Source organism: Archocentrus centrarchus, chromosome 20 (assembly GCF_007364275.1).
Source record: "Archocentrus centrarchus isolate MPI-CPG fArcCen1 chromosome 20, fArcCen1, whole genome shotgun sequence".
Taxonomy (NCBI): Eukaryota; Metazoa; Chordata; class Actinopteri; order Cichliformes; family Cichlidae; genus Archocentrus; species Archocentrus centrarchus.
This window is the reverse complement of record NC_044365.1, coordinates 20,333,589-20,355,014: the sequence shown is the minus strand read 5'-3', so window position 1 is coordinate 20,355,014 and position 21,426 is coordinate 20,333,589. Positions and strand designations below refer to the sequence as shown.

General features: G+C 38.9%; 1 protein-coding gene across 1 annotated transcript in view; it reads left to right on the top strand.

The window, feature by feature from the left end:
- The window catches only part of LOC115799541 (RALY RNA binding protein like), a 120,332-nt gene that overhangs the window by 80,319 nt on the left and 18,587 nt on the right, over window positions 1-21,426 (top strand). Inside the window, exons 3-5 of the mRNA XM_030756762.1 lie at window positions 15,139-15,214; window positions 16,237-16,284; window positions 19,494-19,675. Coding sequence (XP_030612622.1) covers window positions 15,139-15,214; window positions 16,237-16,284; window positions 19,494-19,675 — 306 coding nt within the window. The remainder of the gene's footprint in view (window positions 1-15,138; window positions 15,215-16,236; window positions 16,285-19,493; window positions 19,676-21,426) is intronic.

Below are 21,426 nucleotides of genomic sequence, written 5' to 3'. Positions count from 1 at the left end.
TTGTTGCGAAAACACAGCCTGTTCCCATTTCTTTACTTGAATTATGAATAATCTATGAAAAAATGACAAAGACAATAGGTTTGACAGGCTTAAAATAGTATTTTTGCACCAACATTTTGATTCCCAAAGGTCTATTAGCTGAAAACTTGGTATGTGTCTTCTTGGTGTGCAGTGTGCCCTTCAAAAAACTTGAGTGGCAGATGAACAGTATCTGAAAGTCATGTCCTTAAGAAATTGGAAATAAAAAATCCAGAGAGATGCATCTGGCCCTTCAGTTGATCCATTTACTGTTTGCTGAAGCCTCACCAGAAATAGTCTCAGTGGAAGGGTGGCTGTCAAGAAGCCATACTCCCTGTTTTCATTCTTAAGGAAGGGAAACAGGGAGAAGAGGCTGAGGTATGGGAAATTACACTGGACTGAAAACCAGTGGCAACAGGTCTTATGGAGTTATGAATCCAAATTTAACATTTTTGGTCCAAATCATAGTACAGAGGAGATCAGGAGCGCGGTACATTAGTGAGCGTGTACAGCCATCTGTAAAACACAGTGGAGGCTCTGTGATGGTTTGGAGGTTTAGTCATGCCATGGTTCAGTCAGTGGTGTTGGGGATCTTCTCTGAATTGATGAAACGATGAAGACAGAAAAGTACCAAAGATTTTGATCCACCATGCAAAACCATCTGGAAAGCATCTGATTGGCAACAGCTTCATGTTTTTCAGCATGACAGTGATCTCAAACACACTACCAATGCAGTAAAAGCATACCTGGATAGAAAAACACAATGGACATGGATTGGCCTCCCCAAAACGCAGACCTCAATGTTATTGAAGCTGTGTGGGGTCATCACTGACAGAGAATGGAACAAAGGGCAGCCAACATCCAAAGAGTTTTGAATGTCCTCCAAGAAATCTGGAGAACTATTCCTGAAGACTACTTAAAGAAATTTCAAAAAAGCTTACCTATATCCCATTTTCCTAATAATAAGGGCTGGCTCAAGACTTTTGCACAGTACTGTAAATATACTATACAATAGTGGATACTCATTCTAAACATGACCAATATTTCAAATTGGTCAGCAAATGTGCAATTAACCCCAAAGAGACAAAAGCTCAGGTTTCAGACAGGTTTTTCTACTCTTGGGTCTGGATGATGTCAGTGAGAGTGGATAACCCCAACAGTGAGCGCAGCTTCTTAAAGGCTGCACAAAAGTCACTATAAGGTAGCAATATACTGGGCGATAATTGGGGAATTAAGTGATCGAACTGATAGAGAGTCAAAAGTTATGTCATATAGTCACATATCCGGATCATATCCCAATCAAATGTTACATGTGGCGCGTCCATTGACTCCAATTAAATTTTTTTATTCTTTTTTACCAGTTATGGAATAAATTGAATCAGGGCCACTGGCCATCTTTTGTGCAAATTTGGTATGAATCGGACAGGTAGTTTTGCTGCAATTTTGTTAGCAAATAAACAGACAAACATACCAAAAACAATACCCCATTCCCCCTCCAGGGGTGGGGTAAAAATATGCAGTTAGAAATGAGCAGCTTCCTGTTTAGGTCTTTACATGCTACCTGCACATCACATATTTAAGTGGCTTTTTACATTAAAGGTTTACATCCCTCTTTGCATTTTTTCTCTCATTACCCACCTGTGCTAGTGTAAGAGTTGTTCAACTGTGGTATTATCGTGAAACCCAGGGTGTTAGGAAGACTAAAAGAACAAGAAAAAAATATAGAGTTGGAAATGTGCACAATAGGTCCCTTTTAATATTGGATCAAATGTACAGTGACAGCTATGACTGCAGCCTGTATGTACCAGTCTGACGAATGGCAAAATTAATGTCTGTCAAGTGTCATGGCAAATACTCTGAAGTAATTAGAGGGCACACTCTCATCCTTCGGCACAATTCGCTCTTAGGACCTATGCAGGGATGAGCAACATGGGTTTTGAAAATTACATCATATTTTCATGCCTTTAGGCCAGCAATACGCCTGTCAAATGTCCCTAAATCAGTAATTCTCTTTATTTCCTGCTTAAAAAATTAAATACAAATGTCGAACTGGGAATTTCAAAGCAGCAACTCGAAGATTTCTGTTTTAGGTTTATCACTAAAGAGCTAAAAGTGCCCATTTTTAGTAGCAGGGAAAGTCAGTGGTGATAACCTGATTGTTAACAGCTGTCGTGAATGTTTCTCAAGAGAAACAGTTGTTCTACCGTGATTATCTGCTTGGTGTTTGTTTTCACGCCTCGCTTTTCACCTCTAAGCTCCCTTGCTGTGCCATGTTCACGTGTCCAACAGCCTGAATCGTCCGCTTTTTGAAGTGTATCATTGTTGACTTGCATGAGACAGCTCACTAGTTTTACAGGTCACACAGAGGGATGTGATCTCAAACCAATGCCATGCCTTTATCTGTTCTGCGGGTGCCTCAAGGGGCTGGGGATTATGAGCTGATCTCCTTGGACTTTGGTCCATACAGCAGCAGACACAGGCAGCGAGGCAGGGAAGCAGGCTGGAAGTCACATGAGAGTTCACAGAGGGCGAGACGCCTGCATTTGTAATGGGATGTTCACAAAGATGCTCTAATCTGTCATGATCAAATGGGTGTTCAGTGAATACTAGTGTTTATTGTAACGTTAGAGGATGAAATGATTCCTGTTAGGATAAGTGTTCCCAAAATCCAAAGAAATATGATTGAAACTCTATTAGCAACAAATCATAATCAAGGGAGAAATGTTCCTTTCATTTAAATTATGAAAGTTTCAGTCATTAAATTAGTTGGAAACCTGGCTGAAAATTTCACATTTTTCTAATGATTTTCTAATGAATTAATTATTTCTTCCTTAAGTGCAGTACCTAAATGGGGACATTACAGTACCAGGAATTAAAGCTGCAGTGCTGATCACAGTAGAATGGCTTGATTCTCAATACGTAATTTGATTCCACAGTTAAAAAAAATAAATAAACAAAAACAAAAAAACCCCAAAAGAAGGAAATGACCTATGTACCATGACCATGTACCTATCATTTATTACATTATCTTAAACATTTATACAACATTATTCACTGCAAACATTTTAGTCTGTGGAACAGAGTTGATTTCACAGTGGAAATGCCAGCTGTCTCAGAACTATAGAATAACAATGCAATGTACATCCATACCCAATTCTTACTGCAGTTCTTATCAATGAGTTGGGGCAGAGTTATTGCAGCAGTGGGGCTGTTCACCATCTTCCATGTATAGTTTTTTATTTTACTTGTGGGCATCCTTCTTCAGCATGTAAGGATGTCCACATAAGGTCATCCTAGTACCTATGATACAAAAAAAAAGGTGTACTGTTGCATTTTCAGAACTGTGGTATCAAAAGATATTAAAGCAAATTTCGGCTCTCATGACCTCTCTAGGGCTAAATATGTACAATGAATCCATTTATCAGGGAAGCATTTTAAAATTTAATGCAGTACAAAGTTTAGATTCTTTACAGACCAAAATCTGTCTTCTGGGAAACAACCATATTGTCTTCAGACAAGGAAGAAAGAAAAATTGCACCGCTTAGTTGAAGCTTGTGTCACCTTGAAAGTTGTGACGGTGCAAGTTTAATATACAGCAATGGAAACTTAACTCTTTACAGTACTTTCCAGTTCTTGCTGTACATTTCAAATAATTATGATGCAGTCAGCATAGCAGAATTCTCAAGTTTTAATGCATTTTTGTCTTTATGTTGAGGATGTAAAAAATGATGAATGAATTGATCTGTTTTTCATTAAATGTTTAATTTAATTAAAAAAATTAAAGATGCCCATGATAGTCAAGATAAATCCTCTTAAAAGTGCAAAACTAAAAGTTAATTAGTGACAAAACCAAAGCCCAAAAACCTCAAACTTGAGAGTAAGGGGGGAAAAAAACTACTTAATCAACTAACTAATGGATTTAGGGCTAAGATAATTCAATATCCCAAAATCTGTATATATTCTAATGTGTATATATATATATATAATTTAGAAAATTAACTGAGAAATCGTCAGTAGATGTAATGCTTTGCATGACTGAAAAATCTAGCACTGACAGACAACACCTGACAAATAAAAGCAAGTTGTCATATTAATCTCCTGATTAACTGCGGAACTACTTTGTTCCAAAAAGTCAAGCACAAAACTTAAAAACTTAACTCCTGTACTGGTATGTATGAATAAGTATATTTAAATGACACGTGTGATACAGTGTTTTATAATTTAACTTAATATGAAAGAAAACAGTTTGTCAAGTGCAATTTTAAATTCAAACAGAAAAATGTAGAGTCACATCACCTCACCTTGAACCTTGCTTCATGGTTCTCCTGAAGAGCCCTGCACCGTGTTTGATCTTCAAAGGTTCCAGAACCGCACCTTTGATATGCAGATTGTCCCTCAGTCTCCTCTCTCGCTACTCTTTTATTTCCATGTAATTAGACAACATCACAATGTAAGCTTGCTGCATTTTGTGTTTTTGTTTGTTTGTTTGTTTGTTTTTTTGCCAGTGTTTAAAATTGTCCCTGCCTAGAAAAGAAGGAAAAAGTAAAGGGTTATTTCATTTTGAGGGGACTGTAGCATCTTGTGACCTTGATTGATGGCTCCACAGGCGGCACAGAAAAATAAGAGCATGACTAATATGTGAGAACTAAGAGAATGAAATGTGAAGTCTATGTCTGAATGGAGCTGCAAGACCTTTGTGAAAATCAAATCCTGTCAGGCACATCGTTCATCCACTGTGGTTACAAATTTGACTGTATTTCACTCTGAGATTTTCAGGAAATTTTGTACCTGTGATATGGCCTGTGTCAGTTCTTGGATGTTTTTCAGGGGAGTGAAGACGAAAGGAGTATTTGTAGTTTTATTATGCCCGCAACTGGCAGGGTCTCACCTACTGGTCACGGTGGCACAGATTTGGTACTTAATGCAGGATTTTTTATATCTCAGAGCTCCTGCCTTCCTTTCAGACTGGTCCAACTTCGCTATTCAGTGAGGCCAACTCAAAGACGGCCAGAATTAATCTGCTGCAAACATGAATTTCCCACATCACCGCCCATTCCTTTTGCACGTCCATCACCTGCTAGATTCAGCTCCTTCATTTTTGCCTTTGTCTTTGCTTCTGTCTCTCCTGCTGAGGCACAATTTGCATGATTAGTTACTTTGTTCAGTTAATTGAGTCATTGGGGAGATAGGCGCTAGAGTTTCTCGTTCCGTGAGGAGATGATCGGCAGTTCCCCCCATGTCCTGCTCTCTCATTTTTTTTCTGTGCCTCACCTCTGTCTTTTATTTTTATCCCATCAAATAGACAGTAGAGGAAGAGGAAAGTGAAATGAAAGAACTCACAAGCGAAAAAAAAAAGACAAGTGTGATGTCGAACCATCAGCCCTGGCATGTGGGAATTTTTCTTCTGTTTTTGGAAAAGAAATAAAATGTACATTTCTCATTTCTTGAAGGTCCTTGCTGATATGTGTGATATGTACGTATTGTAGTCTGCCTGTGTTACACATCTGCTGTATAACTCAAAGGGGAAAAAAAGTTTTTTGGTAACGAGAAGAAGAAAAGGGTTTTTTTTTTTTTTTTTTTGGTCCCTCAGTGGTAGAAGGATGCTAGGTCAGAGACAGTCCTATAATTTTAGTATCCCTGATTTGCTCCTTGTGACAGAACATAGTGACAAAGCACAAAGTGATTTATTTCTTCTGGCTTCTGGATAATACTGTAGATTTATGTCATAGCCTGCAGTTTTTACTTAGAGACATCAAATTCTTTCCGTTAGAGCTGAAGGTCATGGCAAACAAAAGGCTACACTGCAGGGTGACTGCTTGTGGCTTTACACGAGTATAACTTGTGCTATTGTCACAAAATTGGCATCAGACATTAAGATTTTGAGCAAACTGCATCAGATATTTATGTTTTCACTTTCACCACCATGCCTACAGCTGTACAGGGTAAGATCTGATTAGTCCAGTAATCTTAGGTCAGCAGTTTTGTGGTGGCAAGTAAAATGTTTTACTTATTAAATGAGGTTCCATGACATTCTTTACAGAGTTTGAACATTTTGTTTCATAAAAGACAAAGACAACATTTGCGTCAGCCTCATATCTACTTTGTTTTTTGCTGCTAATTGGGAAGTGACAGCATGCCAGTGTGACTGACATGGTAACTGAGCATGTAATCATTGATACTGTGAGCCTGGAATTGCCATTTAGCTCAACATTAAGCCCAACATGCAACAGCACTGCTATAATCTCTTAGTTTTCTTCTTAAAAGTGCAATCTTTAGCTTTTTTTAAACTGCCACTCGGGAACTATATTTGATTTCTTGTTTTGTGCTTTTAGACAGGCTTTAACTCTGTGCCATGTGATTTCTCTGGGTGCTTGTACCAGTTACTGCTCAGGTAGACCTTCAAGCCAAATGAACCCTTGGAGCATTATTTATGCAGATAATTGACTTAAATCTGAATGTGCACTTTACAACTGTAGTGACAGTCTCTGAAAAGGTTCTTATGGGTAATGGGGACCAGTTGTTGATCCAAAAATATGGGCTCTTTATCAAGATGTTCTCTCAAAATTATAGCTTGTCAAAAAAAAAAAAAAAATCAAGCAGCTTTACTTCACAGCTACTAAATAGCATGTTTGGCGGAGCCATATGTCTTTAAGCCAAATACTGAATCTGCCTGTTTATTTTCAGACTTTGTGTGGAGGCCCACACATGTAATGGCTGCTTCATCAATTGTTGTTTTCTCAATTATAGCTTCTGTGCTGCACCACAGCAGGTGTCCAAACAGGTCATTTGCAGCTACAGAAACCAACAAAATTAGCCGTGTTATGGTTGCTGGGATTTAGCATAGTGCTGAAAAGACATTTTGCCCAGGCACTGGGTAGTTTGACATGCAAATTAATGCTTTGTTGCTGGTGTGTGTGTGTGTGTGTGTGTGTGTGTGTGTGTGTGTGTGTGTGTGTGTGCGTATGTTTATAATACCTTGTGGGGACAATTTTCCTGACATATACTACGTTGTGGGGACCAATTGCTCCTTGTGGGGACTGGAACCTTGTCCCCACAAGGGGAAACCCTGTTTTTGGGTCAGGGGTCAGAGTTAGGGCTAAGGTATGAATTGAGTTTAGGTTAGGGTTAGGGTTAGGTATGTGATGGTTAGGGTTAGGAAAAGGGTAAAGGTAAGGTTTAGGCTGTAGAAATGAATGGAAGTCAATGGAAATTCCCCACAAAGATAGCAAAACACACTTGTGTGTGTGTGTGTGTGTGTGTGTGTGTGTGTGTGTGTGTGTGTGTGTGTGTGTGTGTGTGTGTACATGAGTCACTTCAAGTGCATTTTGGTCAAAGGAGTTTGCACCACATTTCTAGTCTAACTGAGCCTGTAAGCTTAATGAGTAATGCAGTTTAAATTTATCTGATCGCATTGATGGATGTGACTTATCATTTGTTCAGACAATAGTCTTTACCACCACATTTTAAAGAAAAGCCTGTACCAAATGAGCTGTTGAAAGCTGGAGAACTGAATTGTCATTATATCAATAGTGCACAGAGGTGGGAATAGTGAGAAGATTCTATTGCAGAATATAGATATTTTCAGGAATCTGCCAATCTTCCAGTATTCTTCCCACAGTAATACAGAAAGGTTTGTTGGCTTACTAAGACACACTCTTGTCTCTCCCTCTTCCAGACCTTGTATTGACCCCTGCTATCCATGCCTGTTAGCTCTCCTCTTCCTGAAGCCTGAGGCTATTAGCTGGTTTTCTCCTCCTCTGTTTGAGAGAGGAGAATAGATGGTACACTGCCTCATTTTTTATGAAGCAACAGAAAGCAAGAGAGTCAGAGACATTAAAGTCTGATTTGCTGGCTTCAACAGGACCCACAGATTGTGCCTGTTCCAGTAGTACATTCATATTCTTCTCCTTATGTTTTTGGGTCTTGTCAGTTTTCGCAGGAGTGCTTTCTCATTCCCAGTGATTCCCGTACAATATGTTGCCATATGGCTCAGTTTATATCCGTGATTTATTCAACGCCTTGACTTCCATTGCTCTGTGGTTATTCATCCCTTGCTAATGAAAGGAGGGGAAGAAATAAGACTTGTGAAGCTTTCGTTGGCGGCACAGGTGTCAAATAGAAAGGGCCCCACAGGTGATGCTCAGCACTGAAATGTCTCATAATGAGCTTCCTCGCAGTGCGCAGAGACACAGGAAGAAATATGGGCTGCGAGAGAAAGTGACGGATGACAAGGTGGGTTAGATATCGTCTTGTGTGAGTGCGTGTGGAAGGAAAGGGAAGGTGATAGAGGGAGGGAAAGCGAGGGGGATAGGAATAGACGAATAGACGTTGAGTGATAGGGTGAGACCGAGGGCGGAACAGGAGGCATGAGCAAGAGTAGTCTGAGGGAGACAGAGATGTAAGGCAGCAAATGAGACCAATAAAACACACGGGCAGGTTCCTTCAGGGAGTCACGGATCCTTGTTTTCGTGACAGAGGAACACAAGTCTGTCTTCAGTGATTACTTATGCTTCGTGCCTCTGTCTTTCCACTGCAGTTTACATCCAGAGCCCTGTTTTTCCCCCAATTTTTTTAGCCAATAAAAATGTTGCCTTAAATATTCATTCATACCTGGGTTATGCTTGTTTTAGTATCTACAGACAGACAGACATGCTCCGTCTCTTAGAGATAGAGAATTGGAGGCTAGCTTAAATATATCTGTAATTAATTTCAGTACCGCAAAAGTGAAATTGCATTATGTGTACATTCACACAGCTGTAAGGCCAGGCCCTTTTTTTTGTTTGTTTTATTTCTTGCCCAGGCAGAGCAGACCATATTTGTAACTCATTCAGCACCACAGACAGCTCCACCTTTATCCCTGGATGGCCAAGCTGCAGCCTGAGCAAGCAAACAAGCCAAAACCATGGGAACAAGAAGGATAATTAACACTCCAAAAAAAAAAATAAAAAATTGTGCCTGAGCCACTGAGCATCTCATTCATACCAAAATTAGTTTTTAGTGCTGCACAGACTCAAAGCATTCTGCTAAAAGTGGCATCAGAAATGATCTTCACCAGCATGGATTCCAATTAGTTCCTCTCAGGTCCACTCCTCACACACAGATGTGAGGATGAAAACAAGAAAACATGTCAGTTTGCCTGCTTATAGAACCCCAGATGAAGTCTGAAACAGTGTTACAGCATTTTCAAAAGATGTTAAAGTTTTGCACTAAAACGTTCATATTTGACTACTCAGTACTTTTGACTTCCAAGTTCTGAATATTTTATAAACTATTTAGTCTGCCAGAAACATTTTGATAATCAGTATTTCTAATAAATTATTGTGCTGTATGGGGCAGCTGTGGCTCATGAGCGAGTTGTCTACTAATCGGAAGGTAAGTGGTTCAATTCCCAGATCCTCTATTCTGCATGTTGAGGTATCCTTGGTCAAGATACTAAATTGTCCTTGATGCATCCATCGGAGTGTGACTGCTTGAATGTTAGGTTAAAAGTGCTTTTGTAAATGGGTGAATGAGGCTTGCAGTAAGAAAGCATTTTATGTGCTCAAATTGGGTAGAAAAGCGCCATATAAGTAACATTCCATGTATGCAAACAAGTTGGACAGAAGTCATGTCTCAGATTGATAGATCACATTGTATATGTGCACATTAAACTTAATTTCTTAGGAAATGTATCAAGAGAAAAGAGTCTGGCAGTTTTTATATCATTTATGATTCAGAAGTATTTCGCCACTAATTATTTCAGTTGTGATGTAGAGCGTGAACAATTAAAACCTAACACTGATATTGATAACAAAAGCTCTAAAGTAGAAACTCAGTGCAATAAAACTGAGTATACCTGTTATCAAAGACACCCATGTGAGAAAATCTGTGATCATTGAAACATATTTGAGCACACCTGTATTTTTTTTTTTAATTTGCCAAAATGCATGACCGCAGTTATAAAATGACTTGTGAATCCTGGCTCCACATAGAAAGGAAATGCCAGAGAGACTGAAAAATCTTATTGTTAGAATTCACAGCGATTAAATTAAAATGAACAAGTGAAGATTAGTTACCAACTAAAAACCAATCAGAGCACAGCCGCAGCAGTACCAGGGTCTAAAATGACCTATAGCACCACTAATCAGGCATCATCCTAGATTCTATCAGTGACAATCAGTGACAGCTCAAACAATGGAAAGGACATTGTATAACATCAACCACACTGGACAGATTAAACTTCAATTAAAGATTAACGCCTGATAAATATTTGGAACAACTCCTTTAGTCAGATCAGACTAAGATGAATTTCTTAGCCTCAGATGTGGTAGAACATGTTTGGCATTAACCTGATTCAATGGCCACCACAGTGACTGCATAGTCCTGATAATGAAGCACAGAGGTGGAGCTCCATGAGAACAAAAGGTGTTGCTGAAATGACATTCACACATGGCACCATGAACGCTTCTGCATATACTGAAGTTCTGGCTGACAAAATTACTTGGCAGAAGAGGAATTATCTGGCATAATAACCATCCAAAATACAATGCCAAAACTACACCAGAGTTCACAAAGAAGAAAAAAAATATCAAGGATGTCACTTTACTTGAAGCCAACAAAACATGTTTGAGGTATTTAAAGTAGAAAAACACAACCTTCCGACAAAAAATGAGCTGAAAATTGTCTAAAAATTGCAAGGTTGAGTCTGTCATTGAAAATAAATGTGCACATTATAAGTACTGAAAAAATGGAAGATATGAATGTTAGTAATGAAAGTTTATGAAGCTTCTGTTGCATTGAACACTAACTCTGAAGCCTTTAGCTTTGATACTGTATAACAATGCTTAACTATGAGTTTTTACTTTTACATACAATGCAAATGTTGACAACTGTAAGTTGTCAACATTGTGAATCAAGTCTCATTAGTGACCATATCCCCAACATAGATGAAGAGCAGACAGCATGTATTGAGATTTAGTGGGTCACTACTTTCCTGAAATAAAGTCCAGAACTTGACAGAATTCTAAATAACATGGTTGTCTCACACGTACAGGTAAGTTAACTACTGATTATTCTGACAATCATCTTCTCAATCATTTTGTCAATAAAATGCCTGAATGGCGTGTACAAGTGTTATCTATATTTCCCAAACATGTCTTCAGATGTCATTTTTATTATTTTTTTTTTGGTTTCACAAACAGTCCGAAATCAAAGGATGTTAAATTCCCAACAGAATATAATGTATCCCACAAAGTTGATTATCACATGAAAATTATCCTTGAAAGGGGACTTAAAATGTTGAATCAAAGTGTATGCAGTCTTTGTGTTAGTCAACAGCTTAAGTTTTATTATACTGAAAATGTGGTTTTGATTGCGCCACTGGATTCAGCTTGAACTGGACTCTGCTTGAACCACACTTGTACTGACAGATGCAAAATGGGGTAAGGCTCTCTTAGCCTCTAGCAGAGGCTACACCTGTCAGCTTTATGCCAGGGACTGAGCAGCATGGATTTGGCTGTACTGCACATAAACCATACTGGATAAAAATAATGATTCACAAAGACAGCGCTGTCTGGGATTTTTTGATCACTTCAGGTTTTAGATGCCAATTATATTTAGTTGGGCTGCTGTGGGCTAATTAAAGGCTTGGACCTGATCTCTTTGTAAGTCAACCTTCAGGTTGATGAGCAAAAGTGTAATTATCTCCAAAGGTTAGCATCATGGTCAATCCCAACATACTCTGTCAAGTATGCACACACACACACACACAAACACACCCATTTGATCATGCAGCTTTCCGTAAAAAGTCTGTGTTTTAGCATGTCTAAGTAGGCAGTATACAAACAGACCAGGGTTTAATCCTATTTCTCATGAGAGCAGCCTCTGGGAGAAGGAGGCAAGAGTTTGCCAGCAGCTTATTTTCACCCCAGTGCAATTCCACTCCCGGGGATTGGGGTGCTTCCACTTGTTTGGTGTTGGGAAGAAGGGGGGCAGAGCAGATGCATAAATTATTTAGGCAAATATGTGTTGCTGGAGGGGACAAAGAGATAGTCAGAACATGGCTGCATGCAAAAAACAACAATTTGTCAGAAAGTGCCCTTAAAGTGATCTACGTACCTATGAGGCACTTAGCCAAGGCTCTTCACAATGGGGTTTGGGTTTATCCTCTCAAGGACGCTTGTTGATTGGTGCATTATTCTCAGCCATAAACTTGTTGTATCCTGCCAGTTAGGAAATGGCCTTTCTAATGCCTTTCTACTGCTGAGCATGCTGATGTTTGTGAAGGGTTGTGTGACATCAAGGACGATGGTAAAAAAAAAAAAAAAAAAAAAAAAAAAAAAAAGCACATGATGGGATTTTTATTCTGCCTTTGGTCAGACTATGGAAAATTTACGCACTCTTTGCCTCAAGTGATCTATTTGCTTCAGCCTCACTTATGTTTTTTATTCATTTTTAGGAGAATAATGACCTCACAGTAGAATAAGATTCTAGAAAGCTACTTTTTATACTAGCCCTCAATTGAGAGTGGTACTTTAAGGTGCTGTACTCTACCTCATCTCAGAAATATTGGCTCATATCTGTATCCATAAAGTTTCTGGACTGTTTTCCTCATCTTTCTGGTGTTTTACTTTAACCAACCAGCTTCTCAGAAGCCACTCAGACTTGACGAAATATGAGGACCTTGCAGCACCCTTGGCAAAGCTCAGATAGTGATATGAAAATTTCTGCCTCACTGACTGGCTGGGTCACAAACCCGCTACACCTGATGGTAAATTTTTTTTTTACTCAAAGGATAAACAGCTGGCTATGAATCAAAGCCTTCCTAACATTCGGCTTTTGTTTGAGTTTGTCTTTTATGTTTATTCATTTTTATTGTTTTTCTGTTTTCAAGGATTTTCTTGTGCCTTACAATGACAATTTCATTTTGTAATCTTTCCAGTGCACAGTAGCAAGGTCTCCAGTCTTGCCTTTAGAAAATTGGCTCTCGCAGTGCACCTCGAATGTAGTGAGTCTGCTCGACAGTACCGCAGCTCCGTGTGCTGCTTTTTTTTTTTAAATGGCGCATGAAAAGTTCAGTTTTGCAGAGGAAACAGCACAGAGCTTCCAAAGAGCTTAAATTGATTTTTTAAATCTCTGTATTATGAAATACTTTTATGCTCCCTTTTGCTCAGCCACAGCTTTGAACTATGTCCCACCATCACAAGCCATTGCTCGATGCGAGGATGTTTGAAGAAAGGAAGTTATTTCACTTTCATTGGCACAGTTTTTGGCTTTTAAATTAGGTTACACTGCAGCATAAGAAACACGGGCGTTGAGTGAATTTCTGTAATATCCCATATACTGGATGACAATATTCAGAAGGGAATATTGATTTATTCATACAGCAAGAAAGATAACCTCCTTTTTAGCCATCATGAGCAGATACCAAACAGTTTCTGACACATTATAATTAAGTTGCCAGCAAATAAGCACAAAATGAAAGTTCTTCATATAAGATAGTAATGCACCAAATAACTGTTTTATAGATATGGACATAATGGAGTAGTGGCTTTCTTAACAGAAAAAGAAATCACACCTCTACCATTTGTGCTGTAATCTTGCCTTATGTGCTGTATGTTTTGATAGCTGGGCTTGCCACATAGAGGCAGACTACAATTAAGTCTGGTCCACACCTGAGGGGAAAACAATACACAGTGTTTCACTGAATTTCTATTGTATGAAGGTGTGTATTCGTCTGTTCTGTCTGCAAGCAACAAACTGAAAAATGCCTCAGATTTGCAGCGTAGTGGAATGCACTACCGCGAGGGCAAACAATCCAAAACTAAGTTTAATGAACTGCCGAAACCATACAAACTTTTCAGAAGCCTGAAGTATGGGAAACTGTGGACACTCAGAATCACTGCCTGAGTTGCAAGCAGTTGTCAAGTCAAATATACAAATGCAACTTTTAAGCTGCTTATATTCCTATAAGTTAGGCTAAAGCATTTTGAGCAATCTATATTATAATGTCACTTTGATAAAGTCAGAAAGCTGTGAGCCACACTAATATTTTTGCAGTTGCCTTAGCTATAGTATCTGCAGTAGCTTTGTAATGAATAGCTAACTTTAGCACATAACTAACTAGACATAGGGTGCTAAAGTAATCCTCTGACATGGAAAAATCTAATATTTGTTGGTATTTTGTTAGTGCTTGACTGTAGGGAGCCATGACTGTTTCTTCCAGTTGGCATTGTTTTCAGAGAATGACACGTTGCAAGAAGAAAGTGTGAACATGATAGCAAAAATGAGCCTGTGAGACTCTATTGAGGTTTTGTAGATACGTGGCCACTAACCATGTGACTCCAGCTACTCTCCGAGCGGTCAAATGAAACTGAAAAGTGCAGCATAAACCAGAAACTGCAACTGTTTGCCATCAAATTTGAGCCTTTTGAATCCTGTTGGCTGCAGCGCGGAGGTACAGTTTTTACTTTAAAATGAACATTCTCTGTTTCTGGAGAACGTAAGTTTTGCTACCAGTTGGTTGGCAGTTGGCAAGTGTTTGCAGACAAGTTGGCATCTTCCATGCAAACTACGAGCAACCGTGGCATTCTGCTCGTGACCAAAGCAATCATAAGCAGGTTTTTGGTGCAGCACCCTCTTTGTGACTGATTTCACCTAGCCACAGCCAGCAACCTCCACCAACCAGTTGGGCAATATGCATTCATGACCAATGGTTGTATCATGTCCCATATAGCAGACAACTTCAAGCAATGTGTGCATGATGTCACGTGAGAAACCTGTGTAGTTCAGTTCTGGGCATTCAGTCAGTGCCCCCAGAAAAGCTTTAAAACTTGTATCTGTTGTCTTTAATTAATTAATTAGGTCTTGTTTCAATTAAACTCCGTGTTGTTTTACTGTGTGTATCCGCCACTGCATCCCACACACAGTGTTTTCTGACCTAAAATTCCTGCAAAGAAAATTGAACTATGTATTATCACATGGAGAAGAGATAGTTAAATAGTTAAATTGCACAGTTACAGTAGGTGTTCTCTTACCTTATTTTAATCACAGTGAAAAGATGTTTTAATCAATAGTAAAAACGTTACTATATGTGCGCGCACTGTCATGACTGACAGCTGTTTCTTTTTGTCTTTTTTCCAGACATAAACATGGCCGGCGAGCCCAAGCCGTACAGGCCCAAAGCAGGCTCCAAACGGCCACTCTCGGCTGTTTACAGGTAAGATTTGACCTCCTTCCAGCATGCTCCTCTACATGAAAAGTTGCTTATCATTAATATTCACTATCTTTCACATCCTGCTGCTCCAGCTGATGTAAATGTGGAGTAATATTAAAAACATGAGGATTCCTATTATGTTCACTTTTTTTTCTTGCTCTAATTGAGTTTTAAAGCTTTGACTGAAGTTTATTCAGCACAAGCCTATAAAGCTCAAAGGAGAGACTGTTGTGTAAGCTTCATTAAGCATGACCCTGATTCTCAGCCCTGTACACATCTCCTGGTCACAAACAGATCAAAGTGGTGCTTGTTTACTGCAGTCTAATGTGACAGAGGTCTGGGAATGTTTTTCTATTCACTGGGAAACTTTAAGTTATTGTCCCACAAATTTACACTTTGGTGAATTGATTGTTAGTTTTATACACTGTTATTTTGCTAATTTATTAGTCTGTGCATTGTGTTATTATAAAACCTCATTTGCAAATTTAAAGCTGCAGCTGAAATGAGCCAGGGTGTAATTATGAAACAGGATCCGGAGAAGCTAAAAACAACATTAAACTATTCTAAATTGAACTAGTAATACATTAATCATTAATACATTAAAATTCCTGTGAGAATAGCAGCATTTCAAAACAGCTTCTTCATCTTGCCTCTTCTCTTTATTATATTTCTCTCCCTGAATTCTAAATCAGTTGTCATCCTGAGTGTGCAACATTGATTTTCAGCTCTGGGGTCTATAAAAAGATTTTATTTCTTTGGCCCTGACTGTATTTGCCCTCCGAAACTTTTTGTTGATTTTTCTTGATCTGCGGTCTTTGCATGCCAGCGTGGCTTAGGCTTCCTGCTTAACCTGCGATGGGCTTTAGGCATCAACTAGAGCGTGTCCGTTCGAGTCAGAACAGTTTGAGTTTTATCTGCTTACTTTTGACAAGTTTGAAATGGCTCCTCTTAACACAGTCCATCCTATTCTTAATCTCTTTCTCCATCTTTCTCTGTGCCCTCCTTTCCTTCTGTCTTTCTCATAGTGGTTATGAATTTGATTATGAGTACTACAGGGATGATTTCTACAGCAGGTAGGTACCGTTCATATTTTTGTAGATTTGTAGATTTTTGTAGATCAGATATAGGGATTTCAGAAAACTACTCACCTTTACCCACCTCTCACATCGGAAAGAAAAATTGGTGTAATTTCCCTACCATATTTTATCTCCTATAGCTAGCTAGCAATCCTGCCTTTTTTAAAAGTGTGAATAATTTAAAGTTAATCTTTAATAGTATACATATTGGCAATGCCTCAAAAACAGAATTGTTCTATTACAATGTAGAGGTATTTACATTTATAGTTAGTAATACACTCAAATGCCACTTCTTAGGTGCACATGTTTAACTGCTCATTAATGCAAATATCTAACCAGACAATCACATGGCAGCAGCTTAGTCATTTTAAGCTTGCAGGCATGTTCAAGATGGGGGTGGCTCTGTAGCTTACATGGTGGCGAGCCCGCGGGCAACCTATATGCCGAAGGCTGCTGCAGGGGCCTCTGCTTGAGTCCGCCTCTGTGTGCCTCGCTGCATTCCTTTCACTCACCAAACTGTTCTGTGAAATAACGGCTAAAAAATTCAAAAATAAATAAATAAAATGGTATGACTGTTGGTGCCAGACAGGCTGGTCTGAGTAATCCCAGTAGCACTGCTGATCTACTGGGACTTTCCCGAACAACCATCTCTAGGCTTCACAGAGAAGGTTCAGAAAAAGAGAAAATATCCAGTGAACGGCAGTTTTATGGGTGAAAATGCTTTGTTATTGTCAGAGGGAAATGGTAAGACTGCTTCAGGCTGACAGGAAGTCAACAGTAACTCAAATAACCCCTTATTACAACCACAGTATACAGAAGATCATCTCTGAATGCACAACACCTCCAACCTTGAAGCAGATGGGCTACAGCGGCAGAACACACTGAGTCCACTCTTGTCAGCTAAGAACAGAACACTGAGGATACAATTCACACAGACTCACCAAAATTGGACAGTAGAAGATTGGAAAGTTGCTGCCAGTCGAGTCTCAATTTCTGCAGCAACATTGGGATGGTAGGGTCAGAATTTGGCATAAATAAAGTGAAAGCATGGATCCACCCTGCCTTGCATCGGCGGTTCAGGCTGGGGGTGGTGTAAAAGAATGGGGGATATTTTCTTGGCACGCTTTCAGCCCCTTAGTACCAAGTGAGCATTGTTCACATGCCACACTCTTCTTGAGTATTGTTGGTGATCATGTTCCTCCCCGTGTATCCATCTTCTGATGGCTGCATCCAGCAGGATAACACGTCATGTCACAAATGTTTCTTGTTTATGTTTCATGAACATAACAATGAGTTCACGGTATTCAGATGGCCTTCACAGTCACCAGATCTCAATCCAATAGAGCACGTTTGGGATGTGCTGGAATGGGACATTCACATCATAGGCATGTAGCCAACAAATCTACAGCAACTGTGTGATGCTGTCATATTAATACGGACCAAAATCTCTGAGGAATGTTTCCAGCACCTTGTTGAATGTATGCCATGAAGAATTAAGGCAATTCTGAAGGCACAAGAGGGACCAGCCGGGTATTAACAAGATATATCTAATAAAGTGTATACAACAATATAATGATGGAGGTAAGAAAAGAATAGTGGAAGGAGGTAGGGTAATGTTCTGAGAAAAAGAAATGTCTTTCTTTTTTTATTAAAGTCACAAATTTACAGTAAAATTTATTTCATATTGTCATATTGCATCAAATTTCAAGGTTTAGTACCAAGACATTCAAAGAGTCTCAGTAAGTGTTGTTTGTAGAGTGAAATTAATATTTATGAAGTCTGTCTTTTTGGTGTTTCTTATGTTCTAACACCATTTTGCATGTGATTTATTGATTCAGGAAGTTCAGATCTGCGATTATTTGTCATCGAAACTTGCAGCAGCAGAAGACCAGTGTTTTTCATTGACTAAAGAAACCTTTTTTTTCTGTTTTTCCTGTGAATTTATTTAGCCTTTACTTTGGTTTTCTCACTAGACTTTTAAGACGCTGTCAGCAACTTTTTTCACCACGCGTTGTGACAAATTTGTTGATTTTATGGAAAGACGTTAAGAGTTGTTAGTATATCTCTGTCTAAGTGCTCTCATGTTGATGTGTTTCTGTGACCTGACTGTTTTGAGTGAGTGCAGTCAAGCAGCAGCACCTTCAGACAACCAATTACCAGCTGTTAATTTGCCCTAACAACTACTTACTGGGAACTGTTTCTGTTGCTTTTGTTACAAATGAGCAAAATATAAGTTGCAGCTGTTTTGTTTTACATGAGAGTGAGCTCAATACAGTGACTGGATAACTTCCACTTTGATAGTCTACACAGCAGCCTATTTAAAAATATTTAAAACTGATGATGGTTTGATAACAGGTGGGATGATAATTGGTAGGTTCTTAGGATAAGTTTTTCTTTTACTTTAATTTCTTAAAATTATAGCTACTTCCCTTTCAAAATTGCTACTGCTGCAGTAAGACAGTTAGGCTTTAGTGGCTTTAACTTATGTGTAGAATTCAAAGCTTTACAGGCCTGTTGTGCTGTGACAGCAATTGCTAAACTATGACTGGGCATTATCTCTTCTGACTCTTAGCAAATGGTCAGTAGAACAGACTATTCACTTATCCTGTCATTGTCTGTTAAATTTTATTCAGCAACCTTCCCAGAGGTTGAGAGAGAGGTACACTGAAATAGTCAACTTGTCTTGCAGACTGAACAGATTGACATACTGATGAAGGAACACTTGTTTTGTCTCACATTTATCCACCAATGATCAGAGTGCTTATCTGCGGAGACAGTTTCTATTTTCTAAATGTCAAACTTGTTGAGAGCTGTGACAATCTGGTGTCACTGGAAACAGTCAAAGCTGACACTTTTATTTGACACTAAGCACCCTCTCCATTTCATCCTCTTCACTTTCAAAGTATATGTGAAGGGATTATTTTCATGCATGCAATACCCACTTTAGTGGCACAGAAACATGAATGTCAGGAAAATTGAAGTGGAACATCTGTCTTTTGTTTTACCTGCGCTGTTTGAGAGAAGGAGCTCGAGAAATCCATAGCAAATCTACCTTCTGATTCTATACTGGAAATAGTGAGAGGGCTTTAGAAAGAAGCAGTGGTGAGATAAACCAAATAACCCTTTAGACGGACATTTTCAGAATGCTATAAGATTCAGAAAATGTGTAAGTGAAGTTTAATATTATGGGTTTTTCTACTCTTGAGGCTTTTTGACTACCATGGCAGAGTGGCCCCCCCACCCAGAGCTGTGATCCCACTGAAACGCTCCAGAGTGCTCGCTCCCTCCTCTCGCCGTGGGAAGACCTCCTTCCCCATCAAAACGTCCTCTTCTTCCTCGTCTTCATCCTCCAGACCTCCCACATCATCCTCCACCACCGGAGTCAAATGTATGTACACGAAGATGCTTTATTACTTATCTTGTGTTTACAGCAGACAGTCAGATTTTACTTGATTATATATATATATATATATATATATATATATATATATATATATATATATATATATATATATATATATATATTTATTTTTTTTTTTTTTTCCCCCACAGAACACAACCTAATTACGCTAATGGTATTCTGTCCTTTCTGAATCTGAAGGCTTAATGCACATCTCAAAACCGTGGCTCAGGGAATAAAAAGCAGTGACATAAAATTCAGCTGTGCTACTTGTGAAGCGCTACTATAAACAGCTATTTAATTCACTCCAGGAGCTCAGAACAAGCCATGCTGCAATGTAGAGCAAAACACAAATATAATCCCAGCTTTCCAAGCAGCACCCATTCAGCAAATAGTGCTATTCCTGTCACCCAGCATCCATCTGGATCTCGTTTAGTCCTCTGATTAACTGGTGATGCACTATAACACCCTAAATGTAATTAAAGTGAGATTGGGGCCATCTCTGTGGAGCTGTGGTCAGCTGTGTTTCTCTAAACGTTTGTCTCTATCCGTAGCCTGTGTAATTGGTTACAGTGTTTGTTTCATTGTTGCCTGTCTAGCCAGTGTTATCAGCGAGAGCAGCTTGGTAAGGTCTGTCAGGAGGACCCAGCTGCAGTTGGTATTATAGAGAAGAGGGAAAAAAGACCATCTCCCATCCTCTTTTTGGACACAGTCAATGAATTCTCTTCTCTGTCTAAGCAGTGCTGCTGTATGTTTGGGAGACTAATTTGCCCCTGCCAGGACCATGAAAAATCACTGTTTGTATTGACTTTGGCCCAGATAGATTGGACAGAAAAATAAGGTTAGCTTGTCCAAGCAACAGGGTGGGTTAGTGTGGGCAGCGTGAACAGTTTGAACCACTTGGGTTGCACAATTGGGTCGGTGGGGGTCGGGGTTGGGGCAGTTATCAGTTGCATGGATCATGATGTACATTAGTTTTTGTGCTTTTTCATTAAAGCCCTCACATTAGTTTTCATACCTTTTGGTTAAGTCCATTTAAGAAACACTGTAAATCTCAAATTAAAAGCTTTGGTTTAAAATTTTGGCTACATGACTACAAAATTCTGATTAAATGTATCGGATTGTTCTGTGCTGTCTTTAAGTGCAGTGTGTCCTTTTTGCTTCAGAAAATGTGGATTTCAATGCCGTATTGTTATCAACTATTACTGTCTTTCCTATGATTAAATTCAAAAAACAAAAATAGATTTTACAGTTTCTTACTGGCCTAATGGCGTAATTACCCTCTTATTAAGTGGAATTTCAATTATTTCTATTTGAAATGAAAATCTAATTATATTTACCTACAAATACTTAATGGTAGGTACACTAGAATACTGGAGTAACAAGTCAGGTTTTTACAGGAAACAAGGAAATAATTATACTGTAAGTAAATTTAAGTAGTGTGTAAGTTATTTTCAGTCATGCATAACTAATTTTAGTTGGTGCATGATTCATTTTAAGTATTCTATAATTTAAGGTATTTTAAAGGAAAGGACACACAAGTGGATGTATATGTGTATACATCCATGCTAGCCACCATCACAAGGTTTAGCAAAATTAAGTGCCATGCATGCAAGCCTAGAGACCATTTGAAGATCTCCATAGGTTGCTATGGAAAAATGTGACTTCCCCAACTGGTTAGTAAGTGAAGAGGTAGATGTTGCTGCACCAAAAACCTCCTTGTGATTGCTTTAGTCATG